Source organism: Suricata suricatta, chromosome 6 (genome assembly GCF_006229205.1).
Source record: "Suricata suricatta isolate VVHF042 chromosome 6, meerkat_22Aug2017_6uvM2_HiC, whole genome shotgun sequence".
Lineage (NCBI taxonomy): Eukaryota > Metazoa > Chordata > Mammalia > Carnivora > Herpestidae > Suricata > Suricata suricatta.
Window position 1 is genome coordinate 69046949 of NC_043705.1, and position 18543 is coordinate 69065491.

General features: G+C 36.3%; 1 protein-coding gene across 3 annotated transcripts in view; it reads right to left on the bottom strand.

Moving 5' to 3' along the window:
* MCTP1 (multiple C2 and transmembrane domain containing 1) overlaps positions 1–18543 on the bottom strand; it is a 512254-nt gene that overhangs the window by 157167 nt on the left and 336544 nt on the right. For all 3 annotated transcript variants that reach the window (XM_029942619.1, XM_029942618.1, XM_029942620.1), the window contains one exon: positions 16168–16261. In XM_029942619.1, coding sequence (XP_029798479.1) covers positions 16168–16261 — 94 coding nt within the window. The remainder of the gene's footprint in view (positions 1–16167; positions 16262–18543) is intronic.

Consider the following 18543-nt stretch of genomic DNA (forward strand, 5'->3'; position numbering starts at 1 on the left):
GAAAAGGTAGATTTGATCAATTTCTAAAACCCTATTTTCTTACGCCCATATTACGTGTCTTCTTCTCATGTAGCTTTGTTCTGGGCACTATGGTAGGCACAAAAGAAGAGGACATAAACTACCATGTCAGGTAGTTTCTAAAAGGGTTGGAGAGAGAAAACCTATCTATCTGCAATGATCAGAGAGAAAATTAAGGCCATATTTAATAGAATTCAATGTCAAAAGAGTAATTATTTTTACTATCACTTTAGATAGAACTTTAGATTAACTGATTAGTGTTGGAAACTTCTACTAAAAGGCAAATGGAATATTCACACTCTTCCTGGGACCTCCTTTTAATCTTTCTCATGTATGTGTACATTCACGTAAATCTTAATTTAATAAGGAAAAAGACCACATAAAGAGAGAACTTGTTGGCATTTTTGTTTCCTAATTTTCACTTGTTCTACTACAATTACTATTATATTTTAACTGAGTTGGTTTTACTTGCGCTCAAGTGATCAACAATGTGTAAAAGATTCAGTCAACATTACACCACTTGTTCAGTCGCAAAACACAAGAACAAATTCCAGAGACCAATATCTATTGGGGGAAAATTACTTTAAATTTCTATCAGCAGAAATTGAAAATCCTCCCTTGATTTTCATTTTCTACAGGGATTATACTCAATGGTGTAAGAGGCTTTCAACCCCATGGAAAGTCTCTGAAGTCACCACTTTCTTTGTTACTCTATCTGCATTTGCTGACAAAAGATGTGGGTTCTTAAAGAAAGAAAATCTGTTCTTAATGATGAACCCTTTCCATAGTTTGTTAAGAAATGAATATATTTATCAAAGCCTATGCCCATGTAACGTAATTTTAGACACTGTACCAAATGGACCTTAGACCATTTTACCTTAGACCAAAATACTACGTTTTTAAAAAGTTTTTTTAAATGTTTATCCACTTTTGAGAGAGAGAGACAGAGCACGAGAGGGGAAGGGACAGAGAGAGAGGTAGACAGAATCTGAAGCAGGCTCCAGGCTCTAAGCTGTCAACACAGAGTCCGATGTGAGGCTCAAACTTGAGAACCACGAGATCATGACTTGAGCAGAAGTCAGACACTTAACTGACTGAGCCACCCATATGCCCCACCAAAATACTATTTAACATAGCTTTAATTTAAGCATTAGCCATGAGGCAAGACCTTTTCTCAATAACTGTGCTGTATCTTAGTAGTAAGTAGGCCACACATATGGGAAAAGCTGGCTAATGTTTTGACTACAGATTCATTCACTCAACAAATAATTATTACTTACCATGTACCAGGCAGTATTCTATGTGTGGAGAAGTCAGGGTTGCGTAAAATAATAATAATCCTGACCTCATGGCATTTACATTGAGGAAAAAGATAGGCAACAGATACATACATTTTATAGTACTTTAGAAGGTGATAAGTGCTATAGAGAAAAACATAGGAAGGACAATGAGGAGTGCTTGTATATATGTGCAATTTCTTAATGGACTGTCAGAGAAGATCTCACTGAAAAAGTGCCATATGGGCAAAAAGAAATGAAAGAGGAGTGAGCTTTGGGTTACCTAGAACAACAGATTGTGGAAAGGTCAGAGAAATAGCTGTGCCTGGTGTTTCTAGGAATATCCAAGAAGTCAGTGTGACTGGGGAAAGAGGGAGAGTATTCACTGAGGTACGGGGAGGGAGCAGGTCTCTGTAGACTATAGTTCCTCCCGAAGTGCTGGGGGAGGCTTTTGAAGGTATGTGATCTGATGGCTGCTATTTGGAGAGTAAGGTGGAGAGAAGCCAATGGAAGAGGTAGAGGGAAGAGTGAGGAGGCTATTGTGATAGTCCTGGTGATGGAAAGCGATTGGATTCTGAATATATTTTGAAGGTAGAACCAACAGGGTTTGAAGATACCAACAGTGAACAATCTACTATGCCTGATACTGTTATTTACTGATGAAAAACAATTTATTGAGCTTAGTCAAGTCAGTCTTTTTCCCCCAAGGACAAGAAGCATTCAACAAAGTGCTCAGAGTAGCTTTCTCTCAAATCTGGCAAAGTGGAAAATGTACGCAAGGAGAGAGCAGCCAATTTTATATTTAACTTCTATTCATCTTTCCCTTCTAAAAAGTTATGTTTTTACAGTTATCAGTAATGGATGCCAACATCAGGTCTTTACACACTGTGTTATTTTTGACTAATTTAGAAAGTATCTTTCTGCCACTGCATGATTCAAGGGTAATTAAAAATTAACAGCAATTTCAACCAAAATAATAGTAAACGTACAATATCAAATACTATAAACTTACCACTAAAAAGCATTCACCATAGTTTTATTTTAAAGAAGTGGCTACACAGAGTTAATGTGCTTATCCGGCTTGCTAAATGGTGCTTTAAATGACTGGCTTTTCAGTTCCTAAATTTTGCAGCCTTGATTATGTGCCACTTAAACAACTGAAAACAACCACAGAAATACCAGTGATGGACCCAACCATTAATTATCTCCTTAATTATTCTTTCCTTTCATCCTTTTATCATTCCAGTTAGACCTCGTGATATGCTGCTTTGCTTGCAGAGAGTATGTGAGGAGTGAACTGACTACAGGAAGCAGTGTTGATGTCTATAAAGAACACTGTAGTCTGCAAAGGCCGAGAGAGTGATGCGAAGATGCTCCTTGTAAAGCTTTTATCCAATACTACATGGCTAGAAGTGCAAGGAGTTCAGGTGGCCTGCAAAGTTAGGTTTTGTTTCTGATCATTTTTGGCTATTTAAACAGCCTAAATGTATGAGAACAGATTATATAATCACCCATCTCCCTCTTACTCATTCTTGTCATAAGGCTAAAGCTGACCCATTGGTACTAACTGCTTTTCCCTTAACATTCACTGTTTTGGCTAAAAAGTGTCTATCCTTCTCCTTTGCAGTGCAGGTAAAAGAAGATTTGGGTTTGGATTCAAGATAGAAATTGCAGCAGGGCTTGGTGGGGACTGACTGGAGCAGCGGGGTTGACTTCATTAACTGCTAACAGAGAGTCTTAGCTCTGCTTGAGAACATTGCAATTTTCCATGTTGACAATTTTCTAGAGAGAAATAGGAGTACCTTTTGAAGCATTCATTACTTATTGAATGCCTGCTCTTCTCACCCCAGAATTATAAGTATGATTAAGACATAGTCCAGCACTCATGGCACGCACAATTTAGTAGGCATGATAGGCATGTAAATACACAATTATAATGCAAGATTGTAAGTGCTACAATAAAGGTAAGTGAAGAGTGCAAAGGGAGCAATAAGAGAGACGCATTTCATTCTCTAACTCTAGAATAGGAAGAGAAAAGTGGCGAAGACTTCCTCAGTGGATAAGATGACCCTGGTGATCTATGGTGATTACACATCTCTATCACCAATGATTTTAGAAGGACAATTATCTAAAAAAAAACCTTTAACAATTTCTGATAAGGAATATTGAGCTTAAATTTATTTCCTTATCCTTTTAATAGGGTCTCTACAACACGGAAACTTAAATACAGGTTATATAATGACTATAAAGTAGATACTTACAGATAATAGGTTAGGACTAATGCATTTGTCCATAATATAGTTAAGTCTAGTTCATCTAAATATGAGGGGCTAGGGCTCCTGGGTGGCTCAGTCGGTTAAGTATCTGACTTTGGCTCTGGTCATGATCTCACGGTTCATGGGTTTGAGTCCTGCATCAGGATCTGTGCTGACAGCTCAGAGCCTGGAGCCTGTTTCAGATTCTGTGTTTCCCGTTTCCCTCTCTCTCTCTCTCTCTCTCTCTCTCTCTCTCTGCCCCTCCCTTGTTCTCACTCTGCCTCAAAAATAAATAAACATTAAAAAATTTTTAAATAAATAAATAAATGAGGGGCTATACTTTTCCTATGGATTTTTATACGGGAAAATTTCCTGAGGGAATGAAAATTAGAGTTATTCTATCTTAACTCAAAAATAAATCCTTAACAAATTTTATAGCACATGATCTAATACCTAAATTCTTATGGTGAAAAGACATTCCCACAATAGTAAAAACAGATGTCAAAATTGTCTCCAATGGGCATCGTTTCTGGCAATCTTCAAAACAGCACTGAGGAATAAGTAGGATGCACTGACTGGCTAATTCTCTTTCACTCTTTGCCCTTGCTCTTTGAGGTCACAACACTGACAAATTTATAAAGGACTGTGGGAAAGTCTGCACCACCCCTGCTTGCTTGTTACCTGTTATGTGGCCAAGTGGATGACTTCAGTTTGTGCAAACTACTGGTTTGAGCATTAAAGTCACTCAAAAGATACTGAAAGGTATTCTCACTCCCAGAATAGAAAGTTAATCCTGATCCATCAGTGGTGGGCTTTGTCCAGGGTCATTTTGCTGCTGACAAGCAGCAGTTTGCTGGATGTGATGTGTTATAGAAATGTGTGTATAGGGGGGTATGCAGTGACCACCTCTTTGTTGCCCTGTCTCTGAAAACACAGAAGGCTTTCAATAGCATGGAAGGCAATTCATATCCATTGGGGCCTTTTATTTGGGGCCTACCTTGCACAAATTAAGCTCCTTGGTTTAATTTCCTCAGGTGTCACAGTTTGAAATGGCTATACTTTAATCTTTTTTAAAAAACTTATAATCAAGCTTGCCATCTGTCCTTTCTACAAACTGGAATTTCAGTCATAACGTATAACAATGTTCTACACAGATGAGGGAATCCCACAGGGTCCAGCAAAACAAAAACACAATGTATGTTGGATATATCTTCCAGTCCCTCTCTTATCAATGGAGATGCGGATTTGCCCTTTGCTTTTTTCATCAACTGACCTAAACATATTTTAAACATCTGGTTGGTAGAAATACATTAACTGAACTCCTCACTAGGTTCCCAACGGGTCTGATTCTGGGACACTAATGATAATCGGGCTTCTCTTTCCTCACTGAGTCACGAAGCAGGTTTCTATGTGTCAGGAAAACTGACCCCCTACAATTGTGGCTTCCAGCCCATTGGAGCTAATACATTTTCTTTCATATTGAAGATTTTGTAATATCCTCCTTACTAATTTGAAATTAAGCTGACCCAATCATGATTTCAAAATTTCATATAATGTCTTAATGCCATGATAAAGGACTAAGTATAAAGCTATTTATAATAAAACCATAGGTTTATTTATCCAACAAATATTTACTGAGTGCCTGCTATATGTCAGAACATAAAAACAAAAAAAGGAAAGGTCCCTGCTCTCTTGGAGTCTACTTGCTTTTGGAAGGAAGGAAAAAGAGGCTAAATACTGAACATAGTTAATAAGTATATATATTTTATGTTAAAGAGTGATACGTTAATGGAAAATAGAACAAAATAGAATAGGAAAAGGGGTTTGAAGAATGTTGGGGAGGGACACAGTTTATATATTAACTCGTGTGGCTGGAGTAGTCCTCATTGAGAAGGTAAAATGTGAGCAAAGAACTGACGGAAGTGATGGAGTAGTCAAAGGACACCTGGAGAAAAAGGTCCCAGGCAGAGGCAAGAGCTAGAGCACAGTGTGCCCCTGATGGTGGGGCACAGTGAGCCATGGGAAAAACTGGAGACCATGTCAGGGAAGTAATGGGGAACCAGATCAGGAAGTGCTGTGGAGGCAATCCTAAGGTCTTCAGTGTTTATAGTGTAAAATGACAGCTATTCGCAAGACTTGAGTAAATAATATGTATCTCAGAGTGCAATCTAGGCTCAGATAATCATGAAACCGATTTAAAACCTATGTCCATGTCTATGTTTAATCATGTAGCACACGGGACAATTTACACTATTTAAAATTGTCTAATACTTTGTAGGATATTTAATATCCCCAATCCACTCCCACAAAATACCAGTAATGCTCCCCAACCACTGTGGCAATTAAATTCTCCCACGAAGCTCTAAAATGCTCAGGGGGTCAGCACTGCTCTGCTCCAGATGAGAATCATTGCCCTACAGCAACAGTTCTTAAACATTTTGATCTTTAGGTACTCTTAATTTTTTAAATTTTTTAATGTTTATTCATTTTTGGGGGAGAGAGAGAGAGAGACAGAGAGAGTCCATGCACACAAATGGGGGAGGGGCAGAGATGCACGATTGAGTCCTAAGACTGAACCCTCTTGGTGTATGCTGGGAAGCTTGAAATTTACGACGGAAGAACAAGAAATAAAATGAGACAGATACAAAACTGGAAAAGGAAGAAAAGAGAGATGATGGGATTTATAAAATGAGGAGAGGCTATGAAAAAATTATGTCTAAACTTTTAAGAGTTCACATAAACAATTTAAAATTGTTTTCAATTAATATTTAATATATAAACTATATGCAAGTGACTTGTTACAAGATTGGAAACACAAAAGTTGTTTGTCCAAAAATGTAAGTATAAATATTTAGAAGCTCTTTTGTTTTGGTAAGTGCCTGTAGATACTTTAGGACTTATAGGAACTCTATATTCAATTAGACTCCCCATTGAAAAGTGTGAGGTTCCAGATAATCTTCCTTATAATTAAATTCATTAGCTAGTGAGATCCTTTGCAGTAGAATAAAATTCTTTAGACTGAAAAAATGAAATACTCCATTGGGTGATTGAACTTTATATATATATATATATATATGTATGTATACTTATTATATATTTTATATATATTAGGCAATTAAACTGAAAATTGTCATCTGTCAAGCTTTGTCTTTAAAAATTATATCTTTCATCCAGATGGCCAACAGACCAACAGACACATGAAACGATGCTCAGTGTCACTCAACATCAGGAAAATACAAACCAAAACCACACTGAGATACCATCTCATGCCAGTCAGAGTAGCTAAAATGAACAAATCAAGAGACTATAGATGCTGGCAAGGATGTGGAGAAATGGGCACCCTCTTACACTGTTGGTGGGAATGCAAACTTGTGCAGCCACTCTGGAAAACAGTGTGAGGTTCCTCAAAAAACTATCCATAGAACTCCCTTATGACCCAGCAATAGCACTGCTAGGGATTTACCCAAGGGATACAGAAGTGCTGATGTATAGGGGCACATGTACCCCAATGTTCACAGCAGCACTTTCAACAATAGCCAAATCATAGAAAGAGCCTTAATGTACATCAAGTGATGAATGAATCAAGAAGATGTGGTTTATATATACAATGGAGTACTACATGGCAATGAAAATCTGGCCAATTGTAGCAACGTGGATGGAACTTAGGGTGTCATGCTAAGTGAAATAAGTCAGGCAGAGAAGGACAGATACCATATGTTTTCGCTCATATGTGGATCAGGAGAAACTTATCAGAAAATCATGGGGGAGGGGAAGGGGAAAACAGTTAAGAAGAGGGAGGGAGGGAGACCACAAGAGACTCTTAAATACTGAGAACACATTGAGGGTTGATGGGGTGGAGGAGAGGGGAAAATGGGTGATGGGCATGGAGGAGGGCACTTGTTGGGATGAGCACCGGGTGTTATATGGAAACCAACTTGACAATAAACTATTAAAAAAAAAGTATAATTATATATTTATCTTTTTATTTGTTTTCTATAAATTATCTACTCATTCAAGAGTCTGTTACTCATCTTAGTACCTATTATAGGATCTCTGATTCTGAGGGCTGGGAATAATGCCTCACAGGCCAATTTGAAAAGCTCACCTAGGACTTGAATCTTCTCTGCAACCAGGCAGTCATATATAAGTTCTGGTTTGACAGTGCCAGTGAGGGAGAAATCATCACCTCCACAGGACTATTCTGATGTGTGTATATATATATATACACACACATATATCTGATTTATATACATACATATACTTATATGTATGTATATATATTTTTTGGCAATTATAATTTTGGGGAAATGCTTCTTTATGGTACACACAAAATTATGTCTCTGTCACGTTTACCTATTTTATGATTTGCCCTCTGTGGTCATTTTTAAGTTGAAATGAAAAAATGGGTGCAAAGTGAGGGTATAGCATCTGTCACTTCGAGTATCAGATCAATGTTCATTACTCACCTTCCTGCACTAGTTAATGTGGGTGGCTTGCTGAGCATCTATTCTAACTCCTGGTGTCTCTTTCTAAACGAGAGGCTGTAAAGGCCAAAATTACATTTTTAGACTCCCTTGCAGCTAGGGTTGCAGATGTGCATTTGGCCAAACCAATCAGATGCACATGCCTAAGATTTTATATTAGCATTCAGTTAACTGAGACGTGTGGAAAGCATTTTGCCGCCGCTGCAGATGGCAAGCACAAATAGTGTAATTAGCCGTCACAGTGTCTTCTCCACCTGCTAATATGGACACTTGCTTAATTAACTCCTCCACATCTCAGTTTTCTAATTTGTAAAGTGGGCATAACAACAGCAACTAACTAGGGTGTTGTGAGATTGTGATAACCCTTGTTCCAAGCTCAGGGTACTGTGTGACATGTGGTAAGGGCTCCATTAATGTTAGTTGCCACTATTTTTATTATTATTATGATGATGATCACTTCCTGGAGCTATTCTCAACTGACTTGATTTTGAAACACCAGATATCTCCATCAAGAATAAATTCTGTTTTGTTTGTTGATGTCTTTGTTTAAAGAATAGCTTCCAACACTAAATTCATACCCCAGTGTGTCTGAGGAGTCCAGAAGTATCATTCTCAACATTTCCCTTTGATTCAATGTAACCAATTTATAATTTGTATATTTTGAAACAATGTAACAAAGTTGATATATGTATAATTCACTCTCACAGAACTTAAACTCAATTCAAACCCTAATTTTTTCCCTATATTTTCTGTTGTTAATGCAGGACAGCACTGTTTTATATCCCAGTAAGCCTTTTTAATTATACTCTTTTTTTTTTTAATGATTTTATTTATTTTTTGAGAGAGAGAGAAAGACAGTGTGAGCAGGGGAGGATCAGAGAGAGAGGGAGACACAGAATCTGAAGCAGGCTCCAGGCTCTGAGCTAGCTGTCAGCACAGAGCCCAATGTGGGGCTTGAAGCCACAAACTGTGAGATCATGTCCTGAGCCAAAGTCGGATGCTTAACCAACTGAGCCGCCCAGGTGCATCTTTAATTATACTCTTTAATGCTCACCTTGTTGAACTAACCCTATTATTCTGAACTAAGTTATTACACATATATATGAATATACACATGTATATATTATGTATAAATACCATAATACTATATAACTTAAAAAAATCTAAATATATAATATACACATATAGTATAAACATATAACATGTGCATATAGTATATAATTAACTATCCCACTTAGCAAGTTTGATAAGGAAGCTCTTAATTACCTCTTCAAAGTCACTAGTAAATAGGTTGAACACGTTAGACTAAGAACAGAGTCTTGTATTCCTCCATTCGGCATCCGCACTGGCATCAACCCTTTACAACAATCACTCTTTCGGCTGGCCATTCAGTCATTTATGCACCTAACCCTACTGTCACATAACCCAAACATTCCTATTGTAAGATTCTTTTCCCCCCAAAGTCCAGTTAAATCCAGATCCTCTCTATTTGCAATAAGTTCTAGGAAACGTATTGCTTATTTGCACAACTATGTCATAACAAAAAATAAAAAACAGTTTAATTTTAAACAATGATTCTAGCATCTGAAAGCATTTCTTCAGGCACTGAATGGAATTATGGAGCTAGCCATCCAAGCCAGATCACCAATTCTCTACTTCTTTACTCAGAGGATCATTTTGTAATCTTACTTCCACAGAACTCAATTAATTATTTTATAGCATTTCTTTTCCTCATTTCCCATTGAGACTGGGACCACCACTCTCTCAGCCCATAGTCCTGCACCTCTAGAGCATATCAAACCCACCTCTTCTTCCAGAGCGGGATCTTCTGATCATGTGACCTGCATAGGACTCACACACGAGTTCTGTAATTCCACATAAAACACTAGTTCAGACTCAGCCTCACTAGCCTCTGTGTTAAATGATCATTTTTAATTTCTCTTTTCACAAATATTTAATATTAACTGTTTGGTTTTAGAAAAATAGTTTTGCATTTCTAAAATTAGAATATGATTTAGCTTTGTAAAAAAATGCAAGCACTAAAAGGAAATAACTTTTATTCCTATGTGAGTTATGTTGACATAAATGAATAAAGAGCAGGAAAAAAATGAATGAAAAGCAATGATTTGCTTTCTCTCCTTGTGATGCCTTAATTTGTTTAATTTCATTCTTAAGGAAGATATTTATATAGTGTTAAGACATTTAACATGTATATATGTGATGTTCTCTATACTAGGCATATATAATGATAAGACTGTCAGGTGTTGGGTATTTCTGATGCATTATAAATTGGATGTTTCTTTTCAAACGAAACTATCAGCTTAATAATCTTCTTTAAGCTTAATTCTTAAAAAGCAAATAGGGACATCATTAGGTTACATAATGGAAATAAAGCATACTTTGGGAAATTTTCAAAGCAGTTTGTGTAAAACGTAGGTATTTTTGTTTCAAGCAATCAATATAATCTTAAGGTTTAAAGATAGAAAAAGTTAAAATAATTAAGAATGACATCCATACACAAACTCCTTTTATTTGGTAAGTGATTTCACCCTTGTTAATTCACAAATATGAAGGACTTCTACTATATGCTGTATAATACTGTCAGTGGAATTACGTAGCATTTAAAGGAGATATCTTTTCTCATCTTCCAAACAGGTTTTAAATAATGATCATAAAATCATTTATTAAATATCATCAATATTATTAAATATGATGATATCATTGAAGCACATGCCATTAAACATTCAAACTGCTGTAGTTCTATAAGAGAAGCAATATTCTCATTTCTTCCAGTAAAGCTCTTGTTTTCTGAGGTCCACTCAAGCAACAACTGAATATATCTTAATGCAATTTGCTTGGGCAACCCACAAAAAGTTAATTTTTTAAAGGACAATATCTTATCTATGCTAAATATATGTGTTTGGTATTTCTCCAACTGTATATAAAACTTTCAAAGAACAGGCCTGTCTTTTTCTGTACAGCTATCTTTTCATTTTCTTTCTCTGAATAGACCCATAATATTCAGGGAAAATACCAGGAAGAATAAATCCAAATCTCTGTATAAAATATACCTTCATGACATACTCAAGCTGGAAATCACAGGAACCAATAAAAATGCAGGCAGCCTACTGATAATGAGGTCAGAAATACAAATAAATTTACTTTTAATGAAGACTGGAAGCATAGTAATCAAAGTGTTAAAATTCATTTCATGCATATCTCATTTGCTTCTTAGCTGATATTTACCACGCAATTCTGTGAGAAAGTAGAGGCCTAAGATGCTCCAGATAAATGGCTCAATTAATTGTACAGAGGTAGACCTCTTTGAGCTGAGCCAGAGCTGTGAGCTCTTTATTAAAAGCACTATTCTGTAGCCCATAACCTTGTTCCTTGACTCCTCTCTGGTTTCCAATTTAAACAAGTCCCCATGCGGCCTGCTCTAAAGGGCTTTGTCTCCCTGTCATTGTTAAGAGAGCTGAGGCATCCTGGAAGTGTGAAATCAGACCTCATGAGTTGAACGGTTCCCCAGGGAACGCCGGACTGCGCAGAAGGTCAAAGTCATGGGCCGGACCATCTAAAAGTGTCTGATCGCCGGTCTGTGACACAGCAAGGTTGGGTGGGGGGTGGGGGTGGCGCTAGACTGAAGAGGACTGAAATTGAACACATCTTAATTAAAGCCCACAGACAGCAAAACAAAATGTTTTCTAGGCAGCTTGTCAAATGGGGCTTAAATTTAGCTCTGCTAATGAATCTGAGCTGCTAACTGTTATTTCTTAAGATAATAAGACTCTCACGGAAGCTGATAAAAAAAACTGTAGCATGTCTTTTTCTGCTGTTTTGTTACTTAAATATTTTCCAACAATGAAGACAGTTTTCCTAAAGAAAAACATGGGGAAAGTCTATGCAAATAAAGGGGTAGTAAACATCTCCCTTAATAACTAGTAGGTTCCAGACTATGGCGCTGATGAGTCACAGGTCTTTATGTGTAGCCTTGTTTTAGAAAAAGATATGCCCATTTGATGAAACTGTTTCAGTGACAGATTATGTTAATTGTAAAATTCTCTCCCTCCCTTCCTTTTTCTCTCCCTCTCCCTCTATTGTTTCCTGAAAGAGATGGTGCATTAATTTGAGAGATCAATTCACCTGGGGGGGAGAAGTTTGATATTAGTGCTCCTTTTCACACAGTGAAAAGGTAGGGTGTCTTTTGAAAGGGTTTCGCCGTTCCCCCATATCACTGTTTCTGAACCCGAGTGGCTGGCATCCCTGGGGAGGCTGTGACCTCTTCCTCGGGAACTCAAAAAAACAACCCAGGGGAAAATGCAGGGGAGGGGCTGAAGAGAAGAACCCTTTTCTCTTTCTTCTCTTAGAACTTGAAAGAACCAATAGGCCAGGTCTAAATACTCTGTGAAGAAAGCCTCACTCGATATAGAAGACTTTAAATGTTCTGTTGAAAGCAGAAATTAGGCCCCATCCAAGGATAAGGATAATTAGAAGCTAGAAAAAACAAAATTCCAATATGAACTCTTTCCCACCACCTTAAAAAAAAATTGTCCCCCCAGTGGTCTTTCCTTTTTCACAAACTGTCCAGTTTTAAGGAATACTTGATTTAGCAGTAGAATTTTCCCTAGTGAGTGCAGGGCCAGACAGTGTCTAGGTTACGCTTTGATGGTATAGAAAGACATTCACCTTTTCACTGCTTAGTTGAAAGGTAAGTAAGTTGTACTGCAAAGTATTTTTTGCTTAATCAAACTTTTTGCCTCAGGAAGAATTTAGCTGATCAACTTTGAAAACCAGAGTGCCACTTTCTCAGGCTGTGAAAGGCTGCCCACAATTTGACTGAAATTTCAATCCACTCTTGTGCCTTGCTCAATGCATGTGTATGTGTGGGAGTTGTAAATTGAGGCCCTAACCACCAGAGTTAATCTCTTTTTTAAATCTGTATTAACCTTAATGATTTGAAGTGCACTGTCCAACACTGGGCTATTGAGACTGAAGAAAAAACTACCCTCAACTATCAACAGTTTATTAGGGGCTTAACTGAAGTGACCCTACTGTAGGAGTGTTCAGCTGAACAAGGCTATAGGCTTTTTGTGGAAAGGGAAAGAATTGAGGGTTTCATTAAAAAGTAATTTGTGCTTTGTACTCACTCATTCAAAGAGAGTCTCAATTGCTCTTTATTCACACAGAGTTAATACAGTATCACAATGTTACTCAATGAATGTGTTGTAACAAAAGAAAAATTTTACATGTTGAAAGGAAAAAAATTCTTTGTAACTGCAGTAAGATTGATGGCTACTTAAAAGATTATGGAATCTCTTTTCCTGTGCCCATGTTAAATGATGGAATACTGTAATTTAAGGTTTTTTTTTTTTTGCTTAAACTATGGAAGTTTAACTTAATGTTCTGATAATTAAACATATTTTAAAAGTAGAGCCAAGTTGGTCAAATATACGTTTGTCTTGTTAGACTTGCCTAGAAAAAAGTGTTCTGAAGCCAACTAAGTATCTTATAATAATAGCCTCATTTATACGAGGTCAGAAAATACTCTTTGTTTAGCTCAGAGAGCTATCAGTGATTTAAAATCTCGCCTCTACATCCACAACACTCCAAAATGGATGCCAATTTGAGGATTTGAAGACAGCACCATTGACTCAATTTCTGTTTTTCAAACTGTTGCTGAATATCTTGTAGAGCCTTGCTGTGATTATCGCTAGGATGTGCAGTATATTTGTAAAGTTCCTCTTTGAATAAGTAAAAAAGAGAGTATAGAAAGAGCTTCTCTGCGCTCTAAATTTAATGGTAAAGACCAGGAAGGGTCAGTTTATCTATAATTATTTATCCTTTTGGGAAGTAAAGGTTATTTTAGAAGTTGGTAGTATATTCAGGCCTTTCTCACTTAAATATATGGCCCTCAGTTTCTGCCACCATCACAAATGTCATAAAGACCACAAAAGGTCCCAGAGTGGGCAAGGTCAAAGACTGAATTATCCTCTTACCCCTGAATAGTTCAACATCTCTCTTGTTCAATTCAGAGCACATTAGATTATAAGGTCAGTGTGGAATGAGGAATCATTAGATTTATATCCCTAAAACTGGAGGGAAAAAATGGAGAATCTGTTATTTAGTATTCCCCAAATTAAAGTTCATTTTACCAGATCAAAATTATGTCTCACTGAATCCCTAGGGAAAAGGCTATTGTTATTCATGTTAATTTACATAGAACCATTAGGAAAAAAATATATCTATTTTTTACAGCTTTGAGAGAACATGTACTTTAACTTCCATAGTGGCATATAGGGCAAGTAGGTTAACATAGTTTGCATATTCATGGAATTTTAAAAGCAATGACAGCTTCTCTCCAAGAGAAACAAACTTATATAACTGCATTCAACTTGTGTAATGGGCAGGTGTCTAAGCTTTTGAAGGAAATGAGACTGGAATATTTTTATAAGAAATTAGTGTGCCTCCTATAAATGGTCAGTAATAATTCTTAGCACTTAGGTGCCCATTGAGATACTGATTATTTTAGGTGTTTCTCCCTATATTCAGAGGTTTTTCAGCTCAATACTGGGGGCTCCCCTCCCCTACAGAAAATCCTGAGGAAAATTGCACGTGTCTCCCATGATGGTGAATGTCACTGCCACGGATTCATAAATGTATCTGCTTTTGGGAATCAGAGGCTAGATGGAACCTCTGTAGTGTAAAAGCAATACTGAGTTCCTATTCTAGTCTTTAACTTAATGTCCAAAGTGGACAAAAAAAGAGCAGTTAGTCAATCATTCATTGTTGACTATTGGTTCTAATAATAAATACAACATAAAAAAAGAAAAGAAAATGAAATCATTATGTCCAGATTAATTTGAGTGTAACCACATCAGAAATCAAAAAGAAAATGAATAAACTTAGCATTCACTAATTGTTTAGTACAAGAACCAAGTGGGCATACTTGCAAAAAGATTCCAAATTACTCTCTCTCCTCCTATTTTCAAGTACGCCTATTTTGAAAAAATATCTGACAGTTGTTATTATCTTCTTGGTTACAAATGAGTTGATAATCACCTGTTTAAAGAAACTATAAACTTTCAACATTTTCATTTTTATCACACAATAGTCACTCGATTGTACATAAATATTAAAAATTAAAAAATATTGCCATTTTGGAGCAGGCATCTGCTATTTTAGTTTTAATGTATATGATCTTTTAATTTGATTTTGATTCTGTTCTGTTTAGATTTGATGAATTAAAGAAGGGTACTAACAATCATGTAATGGATTTACAAGCTACTAGATGGTAGGAAAAATGCATTTCTCCCCTTCAGGTAAGTTCGCTATTTTATTAGGATCAACTTGCTGAACATTCACAATGGTAAGCACATTTCTACAACTTATAAGTGGATGCTTTCTTTCAGGAATAGCAAAATTTACACAAAAATTGGTTGAGATAATTAATTTTAAGACAGACAACTTGAGGAATGGAATAATATTCCCCCAAACCTATGAAATTCAAGAGTAAATGAATGATCACATAATTGCAAAATTAAAACAAGTTAATTCTGAAAATTGATGAAATAATAATTATTAATCAATTAATACATCACAGAAACAGCAGTATCTAAATTACAAAGCCTTAAGAGATAAGACTGATTTCAGTGTTTTTCCAGGCCTATTTCTTTGTTGAAAAAATTAGAACAATGCAGATGCTTAGTTTAGATCCAGAATGATCTCTGGGATGTGCCAAAGAACTTTAAGAAGAAAAAGAGTGATTCTTCTCGAGAGAAGAAGATATAGCATTCCTCCAAGATGCTAAAATGATGAAACCTGGAAAAAATATTCCCACTATGTCGGGCAAACTGTGGAGAAGGCAATGATTCAAAAGTCATTCATTGTTTATTTTTAATACATTACACTTCATTCAAAAAGCAGAGACAGTATAAATCTGGGTGGTTGGCAAATTCTGTAAGATCAAATCTGAAACTTTGTATTTATATTATTTACTTTGATAATCCAGTCAGGTTAAATGAAGAGTTTAGTCATTAAATGGTGGGAACCCTGTGTGCTGCTTGATATATATATTCATATATATGTACATACATAAATAAACATAGGCACTAGGAGAATTGTCTCATTTCTTACCTGTCACGTCAGCCACCATTAACCCTTCTGCTCTGATCACTTTCACCTGGAGAAATCCCACATCTTTCAGGTTGTTAAATATCCTCAATGGACTCTGAAAGACCCCAACATGGATATTAGGAAAGAGAAGTCCTAGTGTGTCTCAAAGAGTGTGCTGAGAAAACACTAAGTTTTATGACTGATCTCAGGGTGCTGCTTAAGTGATTCAAAGAGATATTTGTGTTTCTTCAGTACAGACTACCCTTCCACTATCATTAATGAGTATATATGCATAGGCACACACATATGTATTTACATAGATAATTGTTGTTCTACAAGAGGTTTTGAAAGAATAAAAAATACCACATGCCTTCCCCATAAATAATTACCAGTAGGTGGTGAACAATAAAATACAGAATGGCATATGCCTACTTTTGTTCTTCAAACTCCGTAAGAACTCGAAGAAATCTTTTATCTATTGGTATGATGGTTTAGAGACTAATGATTGTTCATACTGAGTCTTAAAGTGTTGGTTACATAAGACACTGAAGCCTTTAGAATTAAGAAAGTCAACATAATTTTTTTTTTTTTACTATTTTGTTCTTGGTGAAACAGCATGTCCTAGATGAGGGTTAAATTAATGAAGTACCAGTTTGTAATACTTAATTCAAAAGTTTGATATAGTTCTATAAGTCTTTCAGGAAAAATATCATATATAATTTTCTAATTTAAATCAAATTGGTCACTAAAAATAAGTTCAAAAGTGATGAATAATTTTTCTTAAGTTTGTGATTTTATTTTCCATTGTCATATGTGTAGAAGTAGAGAAATTTCAACAGACAAATCAGATCCAAAGAATAAAACCCATTTAATTTCATAAATTAATAATAGTAGTGTCTTGGGAAGTATAGTATCTGAAGGCATTAAAAGAGGGCTACCAATGCAATAATTCAGAACCCTAATTAATGGGCACAAATACTTAGGGAGTAAATATTGATGTAGAATATCCATAGGTGTTTGTTTATTTGCACTTCATAGCATTTTTCTTATGACAAGACCAGCATTTCTTCTCAGTAAATCAAAGGTACTTCTGTATCATAATCCTTAAAGTCCTTTAAGACCAGGGAGCGTAACCTAACAAAGTCATCAAACTGTTACCAAAGAACATTCCCATCCTTGTATTAAGAATGTGAGATTACTGACAAGCAGAAGCTTACTGAGATATTAACTTTATCAGTCCTGTATGACTAGTCAGTGTTTACACTGAAACTATGACCTTGGCATATTGAGAGGAGGAAATGCAGATAAATGTGTAATCTCAGAGCCTAACTTTTAAGAGTGTTGAGTCAAGGATTAGTGCTTAATCTTTTATTGTTTTTAAACAGTTGCTTATCACCAAAAATCTATTTAAACTACCCAGAGGACAGCGTTCAGTAAAAATGCTCTTTTCTCTTCATTTAAATTCCTGTAAGTTAAGAGTTTAACAGTGGGGACTTTACATAGAGGTGTTATAACTCAGAAGTTTGTAGCATGTTGTCTTCCTAATGTAATAACACCAGGTTTGAGAACCATGCCCTTATCTGAGTTTACGGAGTGTTACACACCAGGCAAGTTCCCTATCCTAATGACAGAGAAGAGTTTTATCAAAAGGTTCCTGTCCTTTCATTTGTAAGAGCAATTTCAACCAAGTTTCACTGCGTCTAAAACAAACATCATCAGTCCTCAGGCTGAGAATTATTTCATACTAGTAACCTCATTGCCCAGATGTACAGCTTCTGACGCTTCCACTCCGATGTTCTGCTTCTCATTTGGGGGAGTAATTATTGTCTGAAGGTTTTGTTTCCTCCAGTCAGCTGACGCTCAGTAATTTATTGCCAACTTCAACTGTTTAGGCCAGTGACGCATCGATTATAATAAGAATTCAAAAAAAAAAAACAAGCAAAAAACTTAAATGTATCAGTTTAAAAATACATCTTTCAGTAATGCTTTATCAAGACGTATTCCTGCCTTGTTATTTATGGTTATTTTAGAAGGCCTCAAAACCTGGATGGCTTCTGAAGCCCGAAATTTCCATAGCAGAGGAATCTATGATTTGCTGTGAATCCTTTCAGCCCTCAATAGATGGGAAAAGATTGAAATGCTCTGGAGAGGAGTCCTCTTTATTTTTTTAATGAAAGGCTGTATAATATATTTTCTCTATGGCTGCAGCAGCTGTCAGCGAGCGCACCTCAGTTCAGCTCTATTACGGGAGAGGCAATACCCCATCCTACGGCATCGAGATGCTCTGAGGGGCCAGAGCTGATTGACAGCTTGTCACCGTGACGTCTTATTCCATCTCTGTTATGGAGAAAATTAATGTCACACCACCAGCCTTATGACTCGCTGTCATCTTAGAAC